Source organism: Miniopterus schreibersii (genome assembly GCF_964146895.1).
Source record: "Miniopterus schreibersii genome assembly, chromosome: 2".
Lineage (NCBI taxonomy): Eukaryota > Metazoa > Chordata > Mammalia > Chiroptera > Miniopteridae > Miniopterus > Miniopterus schreibersii.
The window spans coordinates 105,867,464-105,889,938 of NC_138102.1; the positions used below are offsets into that span (position 1 = coordinate 105,867,464).

Here is a 22,475-nt window from a genome sequence, read left to right on the forward strand (position 1 = left end):
GCGTTTTGTGATTTTTATATCCCCATAGTGTTGAACATATTATCCTTGCAGTATGGGCCTCAGCTGTTACCTCTCAAGTGGGAATTAGATTGAAAGACATGATCTAGAAGACTGGACATAGTTGTGATAATTAGAACTCCAGATTCTCTTTCTGCTTATATTCTAGAACAAAAGTCAGCAGACTGTGACCTGTGGGGCCAAATCTGGCCCACTGTTTTTGTAAATAAAGTTTTATTGGACACAGCCACATTCATTTGTTTATGTATTTTCTACAGCTGCTTCACGCTACAATAGCAGAGTTGAGGACAGTAGTTGCGACAGAAATCATATAGCTCATAAAGCTATTTTTTCTGGTCCTTTGCAGAAAAAATTTGCTGATGCCTGGTCCAGAGTCATAGCAGATAAACCACTTTCCAAATCCTGATTGCTATTTACTTCCAAGTGATGCCTATGAGGTGGGAAAAGGTCCAAATCCAGAAAGATCTTGCCAAACCAAAACCATTACCATAGCAAATTACAGCTTTTTCCTTTTAAAACCAATGTGCTTATCAATAGGGAATATATATATGTACATATATATATATATATATATATATATATATATATGTATATGTATACGGATATATATATATGTACGTATAATTATCTAAAGGGTGATCAGGATTGTCACAGCAGGAATGCAAAAAGAAAGAAATAGTTGACATTTGCTTCTGACATCTTGTTTTCTAGCAAGACAATATTTTTCGGTAGTCCTGTTTTGTTGAGAAAGGATTTTCTAAATTTCTTTATTTCTTCTTGAAATTATTATCATAGTGTTCCTCACAAGGCACACCCTAATCAAACAGTAAGAGAAAGAAGACAAAGTCCACCTTTTCTGACCCTAGATTGTGGGGATTATGGGAAGAAGGAAAGCAGGAATCCAAACGTGTCTCAATCCCTCCTTTCTGAGCCAAAATGATGGATAAGAGTGTGGACCCGAGTCGGAGTGCCTGGGCAATGTTAAGCTGTGTTTCTGTTTCCCGATCTGTAAAGCAGAGTAATAGTATTACCTACATTGCAGAATTGTTATGAGAACTAAGTAAGTGAGCTGTACTAAAGTGCTTAGAATAGTGCTTATTACGAAGTGGCACTGTTCTGGGGGATGGGAGTGGTGGGCATTGCTGGTGGATTTTGAAGGAATGCTGAGAGCAGGCTCAACATCTCTCTTCCACTTTGGAGTCTGGAAGATCGACTCAAAGGCTGCCCCTGCACCAACCTGGAACAGCCACATCAAAGAAAACTCTTTACCAGAAGTGGGGCTGAGCTCGACTTTCTCAGCAGTTCTCAGTCCCCATGTACCTTAAGAGAAATAGGAGGATTAGCCGAGGGTCTGATAGGAGAGTTTTCAGAGGGGATTACCTGAGAGGGTGGGCCACTGGGATGGGAGCACATCTCAGGATGGTCCACATCACCATGGGAGCCAACATAGGGCAGAGTCAACAAGGGAGCCCCCTGGGTCCTTAAGAGCAAACAGAGAATGTATATTGAGTTATCCTGGCCACAGACATCAGCCACCAAGGCCAGCAGAAGACCCAGGAGCAGGCTGAGCCTCTCCTTAGCACTCCTCAATTCAGAGGCAGCCCAGCCCTGCCCAGCAGCTCCACAGCAGAAACTTCCAGAGATGGACAGGCCACAGGGTACATCCGAGAGCCATCACCTCTCCATCACCAAGCATACATAAAACACACCCCTCTTCTGGGCACCTAGATGCCATCTTTGGGGGAGATGGGTGGAAATCTGAAAGACTGACCATTCTATTGAAACGGAACTGTTTACCACTTAAGTTAGTTTAGACTGAAATATAGTCCATCCCTCCTCTCACCACTTGTCCGGTAGGGTGGGGATTTATAAAAACATTATATCACTTAATAGATATAAAGAAATTTCCTCTCTTTTTACATTTGAATGTGGTGAGAGTAAATGTGTGACTTCGCTCCTCTTCCGCCCACCTTTAAAGTCTGAATTGGGTGACTCCCCTCCAACACCGCCCCCCTCGTGACCTCAGGGACGTGCCCCTATCCACACAGACACAAGCTGCTGTCTAAAACCAGCTTCAGGAACAAGCCACAAGAATTTGAGGCTCTGAGGTAAACAACCGAAAGAACACCTTTCCAAAACAACCTCACTTCTGGTAACTTTCTTTTAAAAGCAGGGACAATGCAACTACTTGCATGAACAGTTTGAAGGTATAACTTTCCCCTGCTCTCTTTCTGGCTAATCACGGAAGAAAATGAGAGCATCGGCCTCCCTGCCAATAACAATGTGCTGTTTATTTACTTTGTAGAAAAAGGCTTATGCTTTGGGGCCTATTAGGTAAACTACAATTAAAAAAAATTTTTTTTTTTGAGATAGAGGGAACATAAGAAAGAACAACAGAAGTCCCTAGGCCTGAGTCTTGGGAATACGCTGGAGGCCACCCGTACTCAGGAACCCTACTCGGCTCCACCATTGTGAAGTCAGATAGTATCCTCAAGCTGTTTTTCAAGTTCCTAGCTCAAAGCAGGCTGGGTGACCTCGGATGGCTCCCCTGGGACTGGAGGAGCATTGGGGCCACTGGAGAAAATGATGCTGTCACTCCAATTCAAAAGGCCACCTATCCATGTGCCACATGCCACCGTTGGAGTGCTGTGGTCGCTCGCTCTCGCTCTCGCTCTCGCTCTCGCTCTCGCTCTCCCTCTCCCTCTCTTGCACGTGTCTGCGTGCGTACACTTCTCCCAGGGGCTGAGGCCAGGCCAGGCATCCCACATCGGGTGGATGAATAGCAGGTCTGTCCTGCCAGCTGCGTGCTCTCTCCCACCCAAAGGAAGCAGTGGAGACTCAGACAGCAAAGCCTGGAGTAGCCCACGCAGTCTGTCCCGGGCACTGAAAAGACACTTGGGGGAAGCAAGATGGAATCAGAGACAGAAACCATCGACCTTCAAGTAAGTTCTCTCTGAGAGAGAGGAGAGTGGAGACGGGAGCTGGGGTGAAGTTGGGGGAAGAAAGGATTAATATATTGGTCACTTGATATTCTCCCCCCTTTCCCAGTTCTCTTTTTTACTTCCCTTCTCCAAATGCTCTATCTCCGTATTTTCTCTTTCTCTCCGTTTCCCTGCCTGGTTCTTCACTTGTTTTTAAATATGTGAGAAACGGATTGTTTAAATCTCTCTGGGCCTCTGCTTCCTTTTGTCAGTCAAGGAGCTAATTAGATTCATGTTACCAGAAAATGATTTCACATTCTGTGCGGCGCTTTTCCCCAAACCCCGGGACAGCAGAGAGTTATTTGAGAGCTACCAGGCAGTTCTCTGCAGACAAGGAAAGATATGAGTTTTGGGATTAGGAAGAAAGGCAGCTGGCCAGCTTTGCATTTTACAGGTTGGAAAAAAACCGGAGTCATTTCTTGGCTCTCTCCACAAAGCTCTGCTGTGTAGGACAGAGTCTCAATCGGACAGTGCAGGGAAAGAACATCAGTATAGTCTACTAGGAGGAGGCAGAGGCATGTGTCCCTCCCTCCCTGGGATAGGCTTGTGGGGCATCAGAGGTTCCAGTCTATCACCGTAGGGGAGGGAATGGGGTGCTCTGGTGAGAGGAGAGGAGGGTCGCAGGAGTCAGCACTCTCCTACTCTGTTTATGGAATAGATCTGAGCCAACCCTTCTTGAGTGATCAACAGTAGTTGTATGATAAATTCTCATAGTGTCTGACAATTAGAGTGTGGAAAGACAATTGAGATCAAGAATTTTTGGTCACGGAGTATATTCTTTAAGCAAAATCTTAAGCAGCACCCTAGTATATGCTTCAGATTCAGGAGGAGCAGCTGTGTGCTGGGCAGAGTGGGAGCCTGGCAGAGCCTCTGCCCCTGACCTCCCCCCAACCCCTGAGACACAACCAGGGAAGTTCTAGCATTACTTGGAATTCTGTGTCAAAACCATTGATCTAGTGCAACCACATGCCAGTGTCATTTTCCTTGATTGTCATCTAGCCCCAAACGTGGACCCACCTCAGGGCTTGCTGGTCCTTCTGCCTGGAATCCTCTGTTCTTTTTCTCCCAGTACATTCAGGTCTTGGCTCAAATGTTACTGCCTCGAGGAGACTCTCCCCGCACCCTCTCTATAGGAATCCTCCTCTCAATTTGACTTTAGCATTTACTTTATTTCTCCCCCAGCACTGCTCACTTTTTGAAGTTACATTGTTTGATGATTGATTACTTATTATAATCTCACTAGAACAGGAACTCCGCTAGAGCAGGATCTCCTCTGTTTTATTCATTGCTGTATCTCTAGTGCCCAAGGCTAGTGCTTGGTATGCAGTAACTGCTCAGAAAATATTTGTTTAATGAATGAGTTAAGGAAACCCTGAGTTAGCTAGATCACGGGTAGACATAAGGTCACTCAACCGGAACAGGACAGAGTCAGGACTCCAGCCCAGGTCTTCTGATGCTTCATCTAGCTCTTGCTTCCATTGCATCCATAGCAGCTAAGGGAACAGTATTGCTCATTTTCAGTCTCTGAAGAACAAGTTTCTCATGTGCTGATGGACTGAACAATCCTGAGTTACAGGGTAAGGGCTCAGCATTTGAAAGGTTCAGAAAGAAAGAGGAAGGTAGGGCTAAGGACAATGAAATTACTGGCCAGGCCTTGACAAATGTCTTTCTCTCTGGCAGGTAACTAAAGTGTTGGGGTACCTTTCTCCTTTTAATTAGAATTATTCTCTCTGTCCCGACATACTCTTTTCTTCTGGTATCTCAGTCATACTTTCGTTTGACCATTTATATGTTTGGTTGATCAGAGCTTATCCATTGGTTTCTACAACTTCCCCTTCAGTTCTGGATCAAATTAGGTCTTGAATCCTCTTTGAAAAGTGAGTCACTGTGATCTTCTGAGAGGAAGGTGAGCTTTGGTTACAGACAGGTCAAGGTGTCTGTCCCTAGGAGCATGATCCTATCTTCTCCTCATGCAGCAGTTGTTGCATGAAATCCAGAGGAAAGGAATAGAAAAGGCCCTAGAACATTATGTGCTAAATAAAGTTCAGTTCTTTCTCTGTTTGTTTTTTTTTTTAATGGTTTCCCAGGGGTGGTAAGAATCTATTGACTGTAGCTAAGTCATTTCATCCATTCATTCAACTAAGAGTTACCGATTAATGATTATGCCACTCTATGCTAGTTATTGAAAAGTTATCTTAGTTAATGAGGTCATTATAGTGGGTTGAATTTTTGCATAAGCTAAATAATGTTGCTCTGTTTTATAGCCCCAAGACAAATTCTTAAACTTGTAAATGTGTTATCTATTCCTGAACACCTTAAAGCCCAAATCCAAACAATAATGGCACAGTATTTAAACCAGGGAAACTTTCTTTATCATATAATTATAGTTCTCTCCTTTATAATCTTGATCTTAGAGACTTCATTTTGTCAAGTACAATGATTAACCCCTATTGATCACTATTCCATCACTAAAACAAAACAAATATTTACTGAGCTTCAACACTGTACTAAGTAGCAAATAAACCATGATACCTGACCTTTGAAGACTCATCATTAAGTGGAAGAAATATACACAATTATATAAAGAAACCGTGTAGTTAAAATACTGTTTCCCAAAAATATGATTCAATTATCACCAACGGACAATAAAAGCATTACCAATGGCTGACAATTTTTAATTGTAATGGTAATCTTTATAGTTTTCATTTGTATTACAAAACCACAGCTAATCAATCAAACCTGTGATTTCAAAAATTATATTGCTTACAATGAGGCTAAAGGAAGTTGTACGATATGTTTTAACACCTTATACAGACCTAGTGAGAGATGTGGGCACACCCCAAATATTTTAATAATTGTATCTATCTTCACTGTTCAGACCCGTGGCTGGTTTGGATGCTGTGAGTCACAGGTGTATGTGTCTGTGCATATTGCTGCTTTATTCTCACTACATTGAAATCACAAACAGGGCACAACTGAAATCTGAGAAACTCCAATCTAAAAATCATTAATTTAAGCCTCTATAATCAGTGTTCCGGGTGTTTCCCTAGGTCAAAACCTATGATATTGGGATGGTTAGTAGTGGTACATTTGGGTGTAAAAAAGATTGACACACAGTACTCAAAGCAAGTGTTCTCTACCAGGTGAATGCCTGAAACTGCCCCTCTCCTGTGACCTCCAAGCTTCTGTCTTTCCCCTGCCCTGCCAGGGAACTAAGGCTTCTCCTCTTCCAAACTCTAGACTTGAATAGTTTTCCATCTTTTCCCAGCTCCCAGAGTCTGAATGTCTGAAGGGTTGAGGAAAGTCCCTTGCTTCCCCTTCAACTAGTGTTGCAACCCTACCCCTAAGTATGGAGTTCAAGGCCATTCGACTTGCTCCTTCCCAAAAGGGAGCTCCTCTTCTGCTTACTGTTTGCCAAAATAGATCCAGTCCTCTGTCCCCTTTTTCTACCTGTGCTGAATGTTGAGGGAGAGGTGAAGATGGTCAGATATGGTCTCCTAGTGGAGGAACTACAACTTGTACATACTGAATGCAAATTCACTGTAGAAGGGGTTAAGTACAGCAAGAAAGAAATGGAATGCAACTAGAGGTAAACATTATTTATGAATAAAAGAAGAATTGTAGATAAAGTATTCTAGAAGTATTTTCAAATGGAAGTTCCAAAAACCAATTTGGTAGTATGTAACAAGAGACTTCAAAATGACCCAGTATTCCCTCTTCCAGAATCAGCCTAAGAAAATAAGCAGAGATGTATTCAGTTATGCAAGGATGTTTATTGGAATACTATTCATAGCAAAAAAAAAAGTGAAGTGTCCAACATAAAGGAATGGTTAAGTAAGTTTTGGTAATCTGTAAACAGATATCATGAAATAATTTTTTTCAGTGTTTGGGAAGAATATTTAAAGGAATGCCAAAATACTAATTATATGTTAAGTCGAAAAAGTAGGATATATAAATGTATAAACACTTGATCCAAATTTCTTTTAAAAAGCATATACAGTAAATACATGTAAGAAAACTATTCACAAGAAATACAGTAAAATGTTAATACTGGTTATTTCTGGATTATGAATGACTTTTTTTTTCTTATTTTACTTTTATTTTTACTTTTTATTTCCTCTACACATTTTCTACCAGCCCATATATTATATTTAGAATAGAAAAGAAAACCTGTAGTTTAAAAAAGAAAGTTAGAGAAGCAGATGTGCTATATGCAAATGAATATAGTTCTGAAATGAGCCCTAGAGGCATATATACACACATGTATACTTATTCCCTGTCTACGATTGCCATAGAAAATAAACAGCTGATGAATCTTTTTTTTATTATTGATTTTAGAGAAAGGGAGGAGGGGGAGAGAAAGAGAGAGAGGTTGAGAGAGAGAGACATTAATTGGTTGCTTCCAGAACTGGGGATCGAACCCGCCACCTTTTGGTGTACTGGACAGTGCCCCAACCAACTGAGCCACTCCAGCCAGGGCTGATGAATCTTTTTTTAAGTAGGCACTCCTTTTAAGTGGTTGTTTCATATCTGAAATGCTCCAAGAATAAACTTTAGAAATGTGACACCCTGGGACAAAACTGCAGACCACTGAGTTTCTATATAGCCCCTTCAGAGGTACAATATCAGACACAAGTAGAAGGGGGTGAGGTGGTTGCATCCCTGATTTAATTAGATCTTATATGTTACAACTTCAGTAGCATGTCTTACTATCACCTAAAGAAAAATACAAAAAGCATTTGTATTGAATAGATAGATACATAAGATGATAGTTAGCCAGCTAGACAGACAGACAGATGATAGGGGGATTTGGGATAACTTCTTGGAGGAGATAGGCACCGAGTAAACTTGGAAGGATGGAAGGATGAGAAGGACTTGGACTCGCAGAAGTATTTTAGTGGTGAGTATAGTGTGAACAAAGGCTGGAAGCAGGAGGACATGGCATATTTGGGAAAGGACTAATCGTCCAATTTGTTTAGATTATAAGGGGAATGGAGTAGAGACAGTGGGAAATATGATTATAGAGGTAGGTTGGAACCAGATCATGATGGTCCTTGAAGGCCAAGTTACTCTCCCCAGGGTTGAACTGACCAATGACTGCTCTGCAGAAGTGCTTGGGCTTTCAGGTGGAGGTCCTGGAAAGAGGTGGGCAAGTAATAAAACATTTGGCTGTGCCTCCCAAGACCTAACGCCCATCCCAGATTTGGGACCTGGAGCCCTAACCAGTTTGGCTCAGTGGATAGAGCGTCGGCCCGCAGACTGAAAGGTCCTGGGTTCGATTCTGTCCAAGGTCATATACCTCAGTTGTAGGCTCGATACCCAGCCCCAGTCGGAAGCATGTGTGGGAGGCAACCAATCAATATCTCTCTCTCTCTCTCCTCCCTCCCTCTCCCTCCTTCCCTGAAAAGCAATGGAAAAAATATCCTTGGGTGAGGATTTAAAAATAATAATAAAATAAATGGGACCTGGAGGGGTCATTAGTCTCATAGACCAAAGGCCTTTTTGGCCTGGCCGGGCATGGCTCAGCGGCTGAGCATCAACTTAGGATCCAGGAGATCACTGATTCGTATTCTGGGTCAAGGCACGTGCCCAGGTTGCAGGCTGGATCCCCAGTCTGGGGCATGGAGGAGGCAGCGAATCAGTGACTCTCTCATCATTGATGTTTCAACTCTCTCTCTCCCTCTCCCTTCCTCTCTCTGAAATCAATAAAGATATATATATATATATATATACATATTTTTAAAGGCCTATTTGGTAGAGGAGAAAACTGAGGTCCAGAGATGTGTGATGTTTAATTGGGCTTTAGAATCTCATATGAACTGCCCAAAGTCAGTCACAGCATTGAGCAGGGTATCAAATGGGCAACAGACAAGCTACTCAATAAATACTGTATTTGTTGACAAGTTCATATATTTAGTTTGCCATGCACAGTGAAAGTGTCTCTCAAATACAAGATGTAATCTAATCCTCCCAACTACCCAGTGGTCATTACTCCACCTCTAATGGATGAGGAACTGAAGCTCTGAGAGATCAAGTATAAGATCACAGAGCAGAAAAGTGGCAGGGCTAGAACTCAAACCTAGATTTTCTTTCTGCTATACTCTAGCTCAGAGGTTTCCAAATGTGGTCCCTGGAGCATCAGTAGCTCATCACGTGGGAACTTGTTAGAAAAGCAAATTCTCAGTCCCTACTCTAGACCTCCTGAATCAGAAACCCTGGGGGCACGGCCCAGCAACCTGTATTTTAACAAGTCCCCTGGTGATTCTGACACTCACTAAAGTTTCAGAACCACTGCTTAGATACATGGCTGATTGATGCAGGGGGATATGGAGGCTCCAAGACCGGCCTTCTTTCTCCTAGTGAATCCTAGGTAAGCCAAGAAATAGCATTTATACGAGACCTAGAGTAATGTAGACTCCCATACCCCCAGGACCAGGCAGGGATGTTGGCTTTACGGTAGAAATTAGCTGACCACCACATTCTACAACATAGTCCTGGCATAGGCCTCATCCAGAGGAGCTGCCAGGCACTTTTTGAGAGTACAAAGGGTCTAAGCCTCACAAATCTAAACTTGCTTCAAGGTGAGGTACTACCATAGCCCCTGCTACTACATGCGTGTGATTTACACCCACTCTGATGAGAGATGGTTGGGATTACTCCAGCCTGGGAAAGAGGTGTATTAGACAGGCCTACCCCACTGGAGACATTAAGCATAATGAAGGACACAGGTGAAGATGGATGTCTCTCCCCATTCACCCAGCCCTGCCTCTGATGGGAGGGAGGGGAGCACCTACAGGCAAGAGTGGGACTTTGCCACGGGGCACAGGGGCACAGACACCCGGGGTGGGGGGCACTCCCTTTCTGCAGAGGTAGAGAAGACCAGAGGGGTATAGTATTCCCAAAGAGTCTGCCCAGGGCCTTGAGGACAAGAGTCAGGAGGGAAGGGGACAGTGCTGAAACATGAGCCAGTGGGAGAGAGCTGTATCTGTAGTCTGGAGGATCTCTACAAAAGGGCTGCCAGTGTCCTGAAACAGCGAGCCTCTGAGCTGCAAGTTCACCAGGCTCCATGGCAAGAGAATGGAAACACTCCCCACACCCCCCACAACCCCGCCCCGTTCCCCCTCCCAGCCTCTCCAGAGGTGAACTCCCTGTTTCCATAACCCCTCTCCAGGGAACCGGAGTTATTGACCCCCAGGTAGGAGGGTCAGGCTTTGGTCTTTGTTTTTGTGTGTTTGCCTTGTGCCCTGGGCACAGAGTCCAGGGACTGATGTCTGCCCGGATACACATTTTCAGTCCTAATCTGTACACAACCAGGCTGGTCCCATTCACACAGCCAGGACCTTTCCCCTTCAGCTGCACTTTCCTAGAAGTGTGACCGCCCAGTGTTGTGATTCAAACATGGCTCAGTCCCTAGGGATAGATAGCAGGGCTGGGCTGGGTTGGCAGTGTTGTACCTTTAATGCCACGCCCTGTCTCTGTCTCTCTGGTTTTCACAGTAATATACATAATTTAATGCCCATCCATACCTCTTGTTGTGAACTACCTTCAAGAGGGTTAGGGGTGAGGGTGAGGAACAGAAATCTTGAACAACCTGTGACTTGTCCTGGTTGCCACAACAGACTCTCTGTTAACCAGATCCTGGGCTACTCCAGGCAATCACTGGAAGCCAGCACCTTCCTAGCCCCACAGAGCATCCAAGCTACAGGTCTCTGTGCTTTCAGGCCATTGAGGAGCAGTCAACAGAACAGAAGCTCCAAATCCTCTGCTGAGATTCCTCCTCTCCTCGCAGCTGTAGGGGTGGCTTGAAGAAGAGGCAGGATGGGACGGAGGGGAGCAAATGGTAGACAAGCTTTCTGCTCCATAAAATTTCCACTGATGTTACCAACCCCCAAGAGTTCAGTATTGCCTGTGAGTGCTTTTCGTAGTAATAGTAGCCAGCAGGGGGCTATAAGTGTGAGATAGATAGAAAGAAGAGAGAAGAGAGGGGAGAGGAAAGAGGGGAAAGGAGAGAGGGGAGAGGGGAAAGGGGAGAGGGGAGAAGGGAGAGAGGAGAGGAGAGAATATGCATATGAGAAAGAGACAGAGACAGAGAACACCCCTGTTATTTTGGTTTCCATTCTCCATGAGATGGGCAGTAGTTTTCCTCCTCCCTTAAAAAGTCAGCCTCCTTGCCTACCATCCTTATGTGACCTACTTATCTACTCCCTTTAAAGGGAGGTACCTTGGAAGGCATCCCAGTCCAGGGCGGATCTGTCTGAGTCTCAAAGAGACAAGCTCTGTAGTAAGTGAAATCTAGAAGCTGTAAAATTGTGGGGCAAGGTAGTAGGGAAGTTAGGCAAGATTGGTAAAGAAGGGAAATGGAGGTTGGAGCCCCGAGGAGAGTGTTCAGTGGGGTGCTCTTGGACATCAGGACTCTTCATGCTGTGACTACGGGGAACAGGCTTTGGACCCAGCAAACAGTAGTGGAAGCAGCCGATGTTGACTCCTGGAGAGAGTGTACAAACAGAATAAATATCAAATCCCAGTTCTTGCAAGCTTCCTGCTTTCGGCTCCTAGTTCACTAAGCTATCTCATCTCTGAGCCCCAGTTTCCTTGTCTGCATAATGGGGACAATAATTTCTGCCTCAGAGGATTGATGAAAAGATTAAATGATTTACTCCACCCTCTGTTCCCTCCTAAACAAAACTCAGATCAATGGCACATATAACAACTACCATTTATATGTATCTACTTTGTGGGAGGCACTGTATTTAGAGTTTATCTCAATTCTGTGAGGAATGTATTTATGACCGTTTTACCAATAAGGAATCTGAGACTCAAAGAAGTTAAATCACTTACGCAAACTGACACAACTAGCAAGTAGCAGAGCTAAGGTTGGCACTCATGGCTGTCTGACTCAAGGCATGCGCTCTTAAATACCTCCCCTAGACTGTCACATCATTGGCCTTAATGACAAAGGAGTTGGCAAAACCCTCGTTCCCAATTATTAATTTCGAATGCTGAGTCAGATTGGGCTCCTGAGAAATCAAAGAATAATTGGGTTCTTTAATGCTATGATTTTATGTTAATCTTGGCAAGGAGGAGAGATTGTCTTACAGTCTGGAATACTATAAACACCTTACAGTCTGGAATACTATAAACACCTATCTGGTCTCTAGCCTCTGGGCCTTCAGTCTGGCCTCCCTCCAATCCATTCTCCTCACTGTAGCCACAGAGAACATTTTCCTGCTTCTATCACTGGTTCCCAGCTGCCCTCAGGATTACATCCAAACCCAATGTGGCCAGGCCCTGTCCTATCCTTGATAGACCCTAGGCTTGAAAGACCCTACCCTATTTTTTTTTAATCAAATGAATTAAAATATACCTATATCACTCACCAAATGTGAATTTTTTAATGTAAAAATTTTGGAAGTCTTTTTCATTATTTGAAGTTTGGAATGATTAATTCAAATGTTTAGTTTTCATATGTAGGTGCCAATAATTTTTTTCAGGTCTTAAATATTTGGGGCCTTTGGAAAGCTCATAGTCCTAAGGACTATGCATATTGTGCCTAATGAATGAAACAGCTTCTATCAGGCTTTTGTAAATAGTTTCCTCTGCCAAGAATTTTGTTTCTCCTTCTACAGCAGTGCCCTGCTCATACCATTCTCCCCTCCCTCACTGCCCAGAAATTTATTTATTTTGACCTAAGTTCATAGATGACCATCCTCTCAGTTTCTTTGTGTGTAAAAGAGCGATAGCAGTAATCGTAGTACCTACTTCATATTAAGATAAAAAGTTAGTACACCAGTCTTGCTACACAAAGTATGATTCATGCACTATCACCTGGGAGCTTGTCAGGCCCTACCCCAGACACACTGAATCAGAATCTGCAGGTTAACAAGACCCACAGATGATTCAAATGCCCATTTAAGTTTGAAGAGCACAACACTAAAGCATGTAAAACAGCGATTTTCAACATTTTTCCATCTCACGGTACACATACCTAATTACTAAAATTCTGCAGCACACCAAAAAGTATAGTTTTTGCCGATCTGACAAAAAGAATAAGTATAATTTTGATTGATTTACCAAAAAAGGTAATTACCTACATTTTTTGTTCCAAAGTGACTTTTTAAAAAATCAGCTGCCTTTACTAGTAAATAAGGATTTCTGGTACCAAGAATTAACCAATCAGATGCAACCTTATTGTGCCATGTGACCAATAAAATGCAACTCTATTATATGACTTACATATTTATGGTTCAAGACAGGGCATTCACACCAGCTGGTTACTGTTGTGTTGGCTGTTGTCATTTTTTTTATTTGACGATCTAAGGAAAAAGAGGTCAGTGCCCCTAAGTAGTCAGGTATTGCATGTTTTAAAAATTCTTACAGCACACTGGTTTAAAATCTCTGACTTAGAACAATGCCTGTTACATAATAAACACTCAAAAAATGATAGCTGTTGCTACTGTCACAATTGTTAAAGGTCAGGTTTTTAACATTCCCCCGTTTTCCTTCAAAAAAATTTTCTTTTAAATCCTCACCGGAGGATATTTTTTCCATTGCTTTTCAGCGAGTAGAAGGGACACACACACACACACACACGTCGATGTGAGAGGGACACATGGATTGGGTTGCCTCCCATACAGGCCCCCCCCCGAGGCCAGGGATCAATCCTGCAAAGGCAGTACATGCCCTTGACTGTAATCGAACCAGGGACCGACCCTTCAGTCCACAGGCCGAGGCTCTAACCACTGAGCCACCCAGCTAAGGGCTTCCTTCAAACTTCAAAACTCTACTTCAGTGGTTTACACATAGAGTTCCTGGGGAACACTGGCATCCTGGGCTAGTGTCAAGACAGGGTTCCTGCACTCAGGTAGCTCCCTTTCATCTAGACTCTAGACAGATGAGGAAATAGGCAACTGCAAAATGTGGTGTGGCAAGGGCTACCAAAAAAGGATGTATACAAAGTCCTGTAGGAGGCGGCTGACCCAGGCTTGTGGGTCAAAGAAAGTGCTATTTAGTCACCGACCTGAAAGATGTTTTGGTAACTCAAGATTCCCCCCCAAACTGACAGAGTGATCTCTACTTAAGCAGTGGACTTACTGCATCCAGACGGGAGATGGCCTGGGAAGGCCTTTATCTTTGCTCAAGGAAGCATCTACTGCCCTTGCTGCCTGCTCTCAAAGCAAACAAGGGAGCCCTAGGGGGTTGGGTCTAAACACTACTTGGTGTCCAGGTACAAGCCCCCTCACTTGGAGAAAACTTTGGCCTCATTGAAACCAGACCCTCGGTAGCTGTAACATTCTTAATCTCTCAGAGCCTCAGTTTCCTCATTTCCAGAACTAGAACGCCTCTCTACAGGGTTCCTGTGAGGACTGAGGGGACAAAAGTGAAGCTCCAGACACAGAGAAGAGGCAGAATCCCGTGTCCCTTCTCTCCTCCCTTTCCTGGTTCGCGCTGGGTGGATTTAGGCCTGAGGGCTGGAGCTTCTACGCTGCAAAACATTTCTTCTTACAAGTCCCACCCTTCCTTCCCTCCCCCGGCCTGGGCTGGGAGGCTAAGATACGCGACGATCGCATCCGTGAGCAACCTGGAAGGGACGGGGTCAGTTAGGGTAAGAGTGGGGTGGGTTTGGAGGGAAGAAAAGGCCACTGTTTCCCGGAGCCCTAAACGGCACTTGATGGATGTTCGGAAAGCTCCTGAACAGGCCCGGCACAGTGCGGCCGGCACGGAGGGCCGCGGCGGACGTCGGGCAGCCTGCCCGTCCTTAAGCGGTGCGCTCCCCGCCAGAGGCCTCCGCGGATGTGTGAATATTCTTCTCATAAGGCGAAGGCTGTTCTCCGAGGGGATACTCGGGGGAGCTGCCGGCCCTCTTCCCGCCCTGACCCGGGAGAGGCGGGCGGGAGCGCAGGGCTAGAGGCCCAGCGGGGCGGCGGCGGCTGATTGGCTGGGAGGGGGCCGGGACCACCCCGCGGGGCGAGCGGGGGCCCGGGGCGGGGCGAGCGGGGCCCGGGGGCGGGGCGAGCGGGGCAGGGGGCGGGGCGAGCGGGGCCGCGGGCGCGCTGTGGCGGGAGGGCGGGGCCCTGGAGCACTCAGTCAGCTGACCCTGGCGCGCCGGCTGCTGAGGGGGAAGCAGCCCGAGGATACCCTCCCCCACCGGCCCTGGGGCCCGTCCTGCGCTGGGCCTGGAGTTTTTGTAATGTGGCTTTATCTCTTCCTTCCCCCAGCTGAAGATCGTGCGCTGTCTTCACTCTTTCCTAAAACAAAGCACCCCCCTCCCACCTACCAGCTCAGCCCGGCCTTTGTCTCGGGCGGTGCCGGCGGGCGGGCTAGGCCGGGGCTGGGGGAGGGCGCGAGCCTCTTCCTGCCCCCCCCCCGGAGCGGACTTGCTGGCGGGGTGGGTGGAGCCCAGGCGGGACTATTTCGGTTCCTTCTTCGCTGAAGAGCCTTTGGTTTTCTGCATAGTTTCCCCTAGGCTTTCCTTGTCTTATTAATAATAATAGCTACCACTTTCCGAGCACTTGCTTTGTATCAAGTAGGCACTTTACATATATTTTTTTCCCCCGGTATTTCAGGGCACCTGTGTATCATTAACCCCATTTTACAGATGAGAAAACTTGAAGTTCAGAAAAGCCAATTTGCTGAATGTCAGAGCTATTGTAAGGGTTCGGCTGGGATTCAGGGCCGAGGCTGGCTGACTCTGACCGAACACTTTAACCCCGCCATGCTCTGGGTGAGGCCTGTGCCCGGTCTGTGCTGGACAACGTGGCGGTCAGCTCAACTCTACCCTAAAGCCACATTGTTTTCTGTTAAAGAACAAAAATTCAATCGAGTAAACTTGAAGACATAATTGGCTTAATTGAGTGATTCATGAATGGGGTAGCATGCCATCCAGCAAGTAGAGCTGAACATACAATATGTAAGGTTTTTATAGGCAGAAGTTGGGTGGGGACAAGAAAGTTATTTAAAAAAAAAAAAAGAAAGTTATTATGATCAGGGGAATGCACGTTAAGGCCACGGTGATATATCACCTCACACCTGTTAAAATAAATCCAACAGCAAGTGTTGGCGAGGATGTGGAGAAGGGGAAGCCTTGATGCCCTGTTGGTGGGAATGTGGATTAGTGCAGCCACTGTGGAGGGTCCTCAAAAAATTAAAAATAGGACTGCCTTGTGACCCAAGGATTCCACTTCTGGGTATATATATATTTTAAAAACACCCAAAATGCTAATTAAAAAGAATGTGTGCACACCTACATTCGTTGCAGCATTGTTTACAATAGGGAAGATATGGAAGCAGCCCAATTCCCCAAAAGACAAGTGGATAAAAAAGTAGTGGTACATATATACAATGGAATATTACTTGGCCATAAAAAATGAAATCTTACCATTTGTGACAGCATGGATGGACCTAAAGAGCATTATGCTAAGTGAAATAAGTGAGTCAGAGAAAGACAAATACTACATGATTTCCCTTACATGTGGAATCTAAAGAATGAAATAAATGAACAAACAAAATTGAAACAGATTCATAGAGAACAGACTGGTTGCCAGAGGGGAGGGGGTTTGGCTAACTGGGTGAAAAAGGTAAAGAGATTAAGAAGTACAAATTGGTAGTCACAAAATTGTCATTGGGACGTAAAGCACAGCATAGGAAATATAATAAAAAATATTGTAATAATTATTTATGGTGCCAGGTAGGTACTGAAAATATCGGGGGGGGGGGGGGTATTTTGTAAAGTATATGATTGTCTAACCACTATGCTATATACCTGAAATACAAAATAATATTGAATGTAAACTGTAATTGAAAAATAAAATTAAAAAAAGAAGGAGTTGTTTCATTACTCTCCCTTATGGGAAAGGGGCATGTCTCATCTGGCAGATTGTCTCAGTTTCCTTGAGGGGCGGGGTTGAGAGGGACCGTACAACAGATTACACCCTTGGTACTGACCAGAAAGTTCCAGATTGACAGAATAAGATTACATTCCTGGAGAAGGTTAAAACTGCAATTAAGTCAGGTACTACATCTAGGTTGTGTCATAGGCTTTTGCACAAGTGACTTCATTTTGAGCCTGTAGTTTTCTCTTTGAACATATCAAAGACATTTTGGGAGACCAGACTAGGAAACAACCTAACTCTAGGGCAATATTATAAAAGATTTCCCCTAGAGCCTGTGTCTTTAGCACAGAGATCTAAGCAAAGTTAGTGATCTCGAATTCTTTCCTGACTTCTGTGAGGAGCGTCCTAGCTTGGGGCACATTCCTCCTTCCATCCTCCTGACCCTTTGCCATCCTCTAGGTTTATCCATGGTGTTGCAAATGGTAAGATTTCAAATGGTGAACCTTGCAGAGAAAAAACAAGGCATTCTATTTGTGCAAGGCCTCACCAATCAGAATTAGCCTGCAAATCAGTCATAAACATCATCAGTCTAGAGAAGGGGAAAGTAAGACATGGGGAGCAATTCAGTGCAATTACTTTCACGTGTTCAGGGTGCGTGAGCAGGACATCAGTCTCCCAGTTCCTAACTTACGTGCTCCCACAGAATAGACACATCCCATGTCCCCAGAACAACCCCTTGTCAGTGAGTGGGTAGGACTGTTTAAGAAGGTATAAGTGGTAGCTTTGAAAACCAGAGAGCATTATACACATAGAAGACAGGATTTTTGTTTTGATGGGACAATAAGTAAGGCAATGTCTATAATAATTATGGTGCCAGGTAGGTACTGAAAGTATCAGGGTGGGGGGGCATTTTGTAAAGTATATGATTATCTAACCATTATGCTTTATACCTGAAATACAAAATAACATTGAATGTAAACTGTAATTGAAAAATAAAATTAAAAAAAGAAAGGGATCGAGCCCACAACCCAGGCATGTGCCCTGACCGAGAATCGAACCCCAATCGCCTGGATCCTAGGTCGATGCTCAACCACTGAGCCATGCCCAGCTGAGCTAAAAAATTTTTAAATTACTATTAAAAAGGGAAGAGGAATAGAAGTTATGAAGCCCTTGGGATTAGCTAATGACTAGTTGAGCGCTGAAAGTTCTGAAGCCTTTGAAAGAGAGGTCTCAGCAGGTACAGTGCTGTTTGTCCAGGTTATGTTGTATTAGAAGAAATACACTTTAACTTTATGTGTGTGTGTGTGTGTGTGTGTGTGTGTGTGTGTATGTTTTTATTGATTTCAGAGAGAGGAATGGAGAGGGAGAGAAAGACAGAAACATCAATGATGAGAGAGTCATTGATTGGCTGCCTCCTGCAAACCCCCTACTGGGGATTGAGCCCACAACCTGGGATGTGTCCTGACTGGAAATCGAACTGGGATCTCCTGGTTTATGCTCAGCCACTGAGCTGTGTCAGCCAGGCTACACTTTAACTTTTGTCAGGCCAGAAGCCCTGATATTTACCCTGTTTTAAAACTTCACTTTCCACATTTGTAAGGTAAGGAAGTTGGATTTGATGGCTCCTAGGCTGCCCCCAAATTAGGAAACTCCTGATTCTGCAATGCCCAGATATTTTCATTAAGTGATGCTCAACTCTTCCATCTCAATAATGTGTTAATCATCTGACTGACTGCTCAGCTTTCCTGCTTCATGAGATCATCACTGCCAGTTCCAAGTGCATTTGGCTGCCAGAGAGCAAACATTCCATGTGTGAACTAGAGATACATATTCTGTGACAATAGGTCTTGCAAATTTAAAGCATACTGATTTAATCAGGAACAGCACTAAATGTGGTGTAGTTTCCAACACAGTATTGGAGACCCGGGCCTGGGGCAAAGCCTCTGAGTTTTCTTTAGGGCAGCATCAATCTTAATGCCTCAGGGCTTTGAGGAGCCAAGAATCAGAGTCTTAGAAACCTACCAAGGATCCTCAGAAAGTTACCAGGTCCACTCCACCTTCAAGTATGTAAGATTCATTACACCTGGACCATTAAGCTGAGACTCTGCTTGATATGATCCACAGTTGGGGCTAAAACCATTCTCAGGGGGCACTTGGGGAAATCTATGTATATCACATGACTAAATAAAGTCATGGCAAATGGTCATGATCTCAAAGTGACGACCCATACATAGTTTCCAGAAAGCAGCAGTATCTCCTTATAGGTACCTCAAACCTTCAAATCCATAGATGAAGGAATAGGTTAGGGTGAGGAATGGAATTTTTTTTCTTTTTAATTCTTGCACAATTTTTTGAGTGCCATCATTGAGGTATACGAAAGATGTAGAAACACAGAGAAGGGAGGAGAGTGGTAGGGAAAGGGTCACATTTGTTGAACAACATCAGCATAGGGGTTAAGAATACAGTCCTGGGGGATAGGTGAAGGTGGGCAAAGGGAAGGAGAGTGGGGGCTGAAAGAGACTGCTTGGGACAATGGGCGCATGATGTAGTGTGCAGATAATGTTGTGCTGAGTTGTACACTTGAAGCCTGTATGGTTTTGTGAACCAATGTCGCCCCAATAAATTCAATTTTAAAAAAGGAAAGAATACAGGCACTGGAGCTAGATTGCTTCGGCTTGAATCCTGGGTCTTCCACTTCCTAGCTGTACAGTCTAACCAAAGGCAAATTATTTAATCTCTCTGTGCCTCAGTTTCCTATAAGACTATTATGAGGGTGAAACATTAATTTATGTAAAGCACTGAGAACAATGCTTGCCCCCATATAAGTGCTATAAGTGTGATTTATTGTGGCAAGTCTAATGCTAACTGCTTTACATTTATTATTTGTTAAATATTAACAATTCCTTTTGAAAAGAAAAATACAGGAAATTACTGAGTTCTCCTATATTGGTTATAATGATGTCTGTGACCAGGGATATGTATGAGGAAAGAAATATACAGATATATATACATATATATACCAAGCCCTTGTTTCTTCTACTAATCCCTTCTACATAAAGTGTTTCATACTGTGCCTGATTGCTTTTTGTTTTTTGACACCATAATATGAATTGGAAATTCCTCCATGTCAGAATATGTAGCTCCACCTCATTCTTTCAACTGCCACATAGAATTACATAATATGAATTTGCAGTAGATTCTTCACACACCCCTATAGTTATTGTGTACAATACAGGATGTGGGGGGAAATAGAGGTGGCAAAGCAGCATAGAACATGGTTCCCCAAGAAGCTTGTAACTTTGTGGGGAAATTTGGAACTTAGATGAAATAATCAGAGACCAGTACAAGAAAGTATGTAATAAAATAGTCAATTGAATTTAAAACTAAGTGTCAATGCTAGTGATTTAATAGGAAATAATGCATTGTATATAACAATGGAACCGAGGGCCTCCCTCCTAGAAGGCCTGGCTGGGACAGAGAACAAATTTACCCATTAGTTCTTCCAGTCTCTTGAAAAATTACTCAAGACAAGAAGGGCAAGTCTACACTCCCTTAACAAGCTGCAACACAGCAGCACGCTGGTGTCTCAGCTGGAGGTGGAATGCAGCAGGCCTAGGTGTTCCCCTGCATCTTGCTGGGCATGTGGGCAGCACCTTCCTTCTAAAGCAGTGCAGGAGATTGTTCTCACCTCCATCTTCTGGTAAAGGCTCCTGTTGTTCTCTTTAAATCCCAAGTGGTGCAGAAATCTCAAGGCACAGTGACTCTGCTCAAGGAGCCAGAATAGGTACTCCCTTTTTCAAGGTCCGCAGACCATTGTTTGGCCTTGCTTCCTTGGGAAGAATTCACAGGGTTGTGAGAACAGTTGCACCATAGGGCCAAGCTGGGGACATTCTGTGCTTGGGTATTCATAAGCTTTTGCCAAGGCTGTATTTCTTTTACTCCACACCTAAGCCCTAATCATCACCTAAGTCAGTAACACCTGGTTGCCACAGAGAATTAGATTGTGTCAAAGCCCACACTTGACATTCCTTCTGCAAGGCCCTACCCAGCAGCATTTTAATACCTTAGTTAGGGTAAACCTTTTGACCCCATCCTTGACTCCTTATACTTTTATACATGCCTTTCTCTCTAGACTGATGGGATGGTCAATAATAAAAAAATATTTACTGGACGCTTATTATGTACTTAGCACTGTATAAAGCATGGGGTTGGGGATGTTGGGAGAGGGAGGGTTATAAGAAAAGTGACACATGGCCCTGCCTTCGGGGCCTTAAAACCTTGATAAACACAAGAACACAACACAGTAGATCCTGATGTGATCAAGGTAGGTGGCCTAGACAGTACCGTCACCCAAATCACCTCCCAAATAATCACCTCAGCTCCTTCTGGCAACCCTGGGGCATGAGTCCAGTAAAACAGGATGATCCAAGGGGGCCAACAGATCAGCATTTTTCTCAGTCACAGAAAGTCATTGTTTCCCTGACCACTTGGGAACCAAAGTGATGATTCTATTTCCCCCTCTAACTTTTGTTTTCCAGTACAGAAGAGCACAAAGACTAGTACAATGAATGTTTTTAAAGTCTTCGCCTACATTTCTCCATATTGCCCTTTTTACTGTATCTTTTTCTGTATCACACATTCCCACCCCATCCAACTCATTTGAAAGTCAATTGTAGACATCATCCCTAAATACTTGAACATGTCTTCTAAAAGAGTTTGTCTCCTACATAACCCCGATACCAGTATCACTCCAAAGAGATTTAACATTAATGTATAGTTTATATTCACTTTTCCCAATTATCTACACAGCAGTGCTCTCTATAGCTCTTCTCCTTTTTAAAAATTAAAATAAAGTCAAGGATTAGTCACTGTCTTTGGCTGTCCTGTCTCTTAAGTCTCTTTTAATCTATAACAGTACCCTAATCTCCCTTTTTGTCCTTCCCTCATCTTGACACTTTTGAAAGCTGCAGATCAGCCATTTTGGAGAATGACCCACAATTTGGATTTGTCTGATTATTTCCTCATGATTGGATTCAGATTCTCTTTCTTTTTTTTCCTTTTTTAAAATTATTGTGGTAAACTATCTGTACCACAGAATTTACCATTTTAACCATGTTTAAGTATAAAATTTAGTGGCATTAAGTACATCAATAATATTGTGCAATCATCACTACTACCATTATCTATTTCCATCCAGAGTGTTTCCACCATCTCAAACAGAAATCCCATATCCATTAAACACTAACTCCCCATTTCAACCCCCCGCCAGCTCCTGGCAACCATCATTCTACTTTCTGTCTATGAATTTGCCTATTGTAGGCACCTCATAGAAGTAGAATTTGTTGTTTTGTGTCTGGCCTTTTTCAGTCAATATAATGTTTTCAAGTTTCATCCACATTGCAGCATATATCAACATTTTCCTCCTTTTTAAGGCTGAATAATATTTTCTTGCATGTATATACAACATTTTGCTTATCCATTCATGTGTTGATGGACATTTGAGTTGTCTTTAACTTTTGGCTCTTGTGAATACTGTTGCTATGAACACTGGTGTATAAGTATCTGTTTAAGTCCCTGCTTTCAGTTCTCTTAGGTATATACATAGGAGTGGAATTGCTGGATCACATGATAACTCTAATCTTTTTTT

At 43.7% G+C, this 22,475-nt stretch overlaps 1 protein-coding gene across 1 annotated transcript in view; it reads left to right on the forward strand.

Moving 5' to 3' along the window:
- The first annotated feature begins 2,782 nt into the window (after positions 1-2,782).
- The window catches only part of NINJ2 (ninjurin 2), a 72,008-nt gene continuing 52,315 nt past the window's right edge, over positions 2,783-22,475 (forward strand). Inside the window, exon 1 of the mRNA XM_081128180.1 lies at positions 2,783-2,960. Within this exon, the coding sequence (XP_080984306.1) occupies positions 2,928-2,960 (33 nt within the window). The 5' untranslated portion in view covers positions 2,783-2,927. The remainder of the gene's footprint in view (positions 2,961-22,475) is intronic.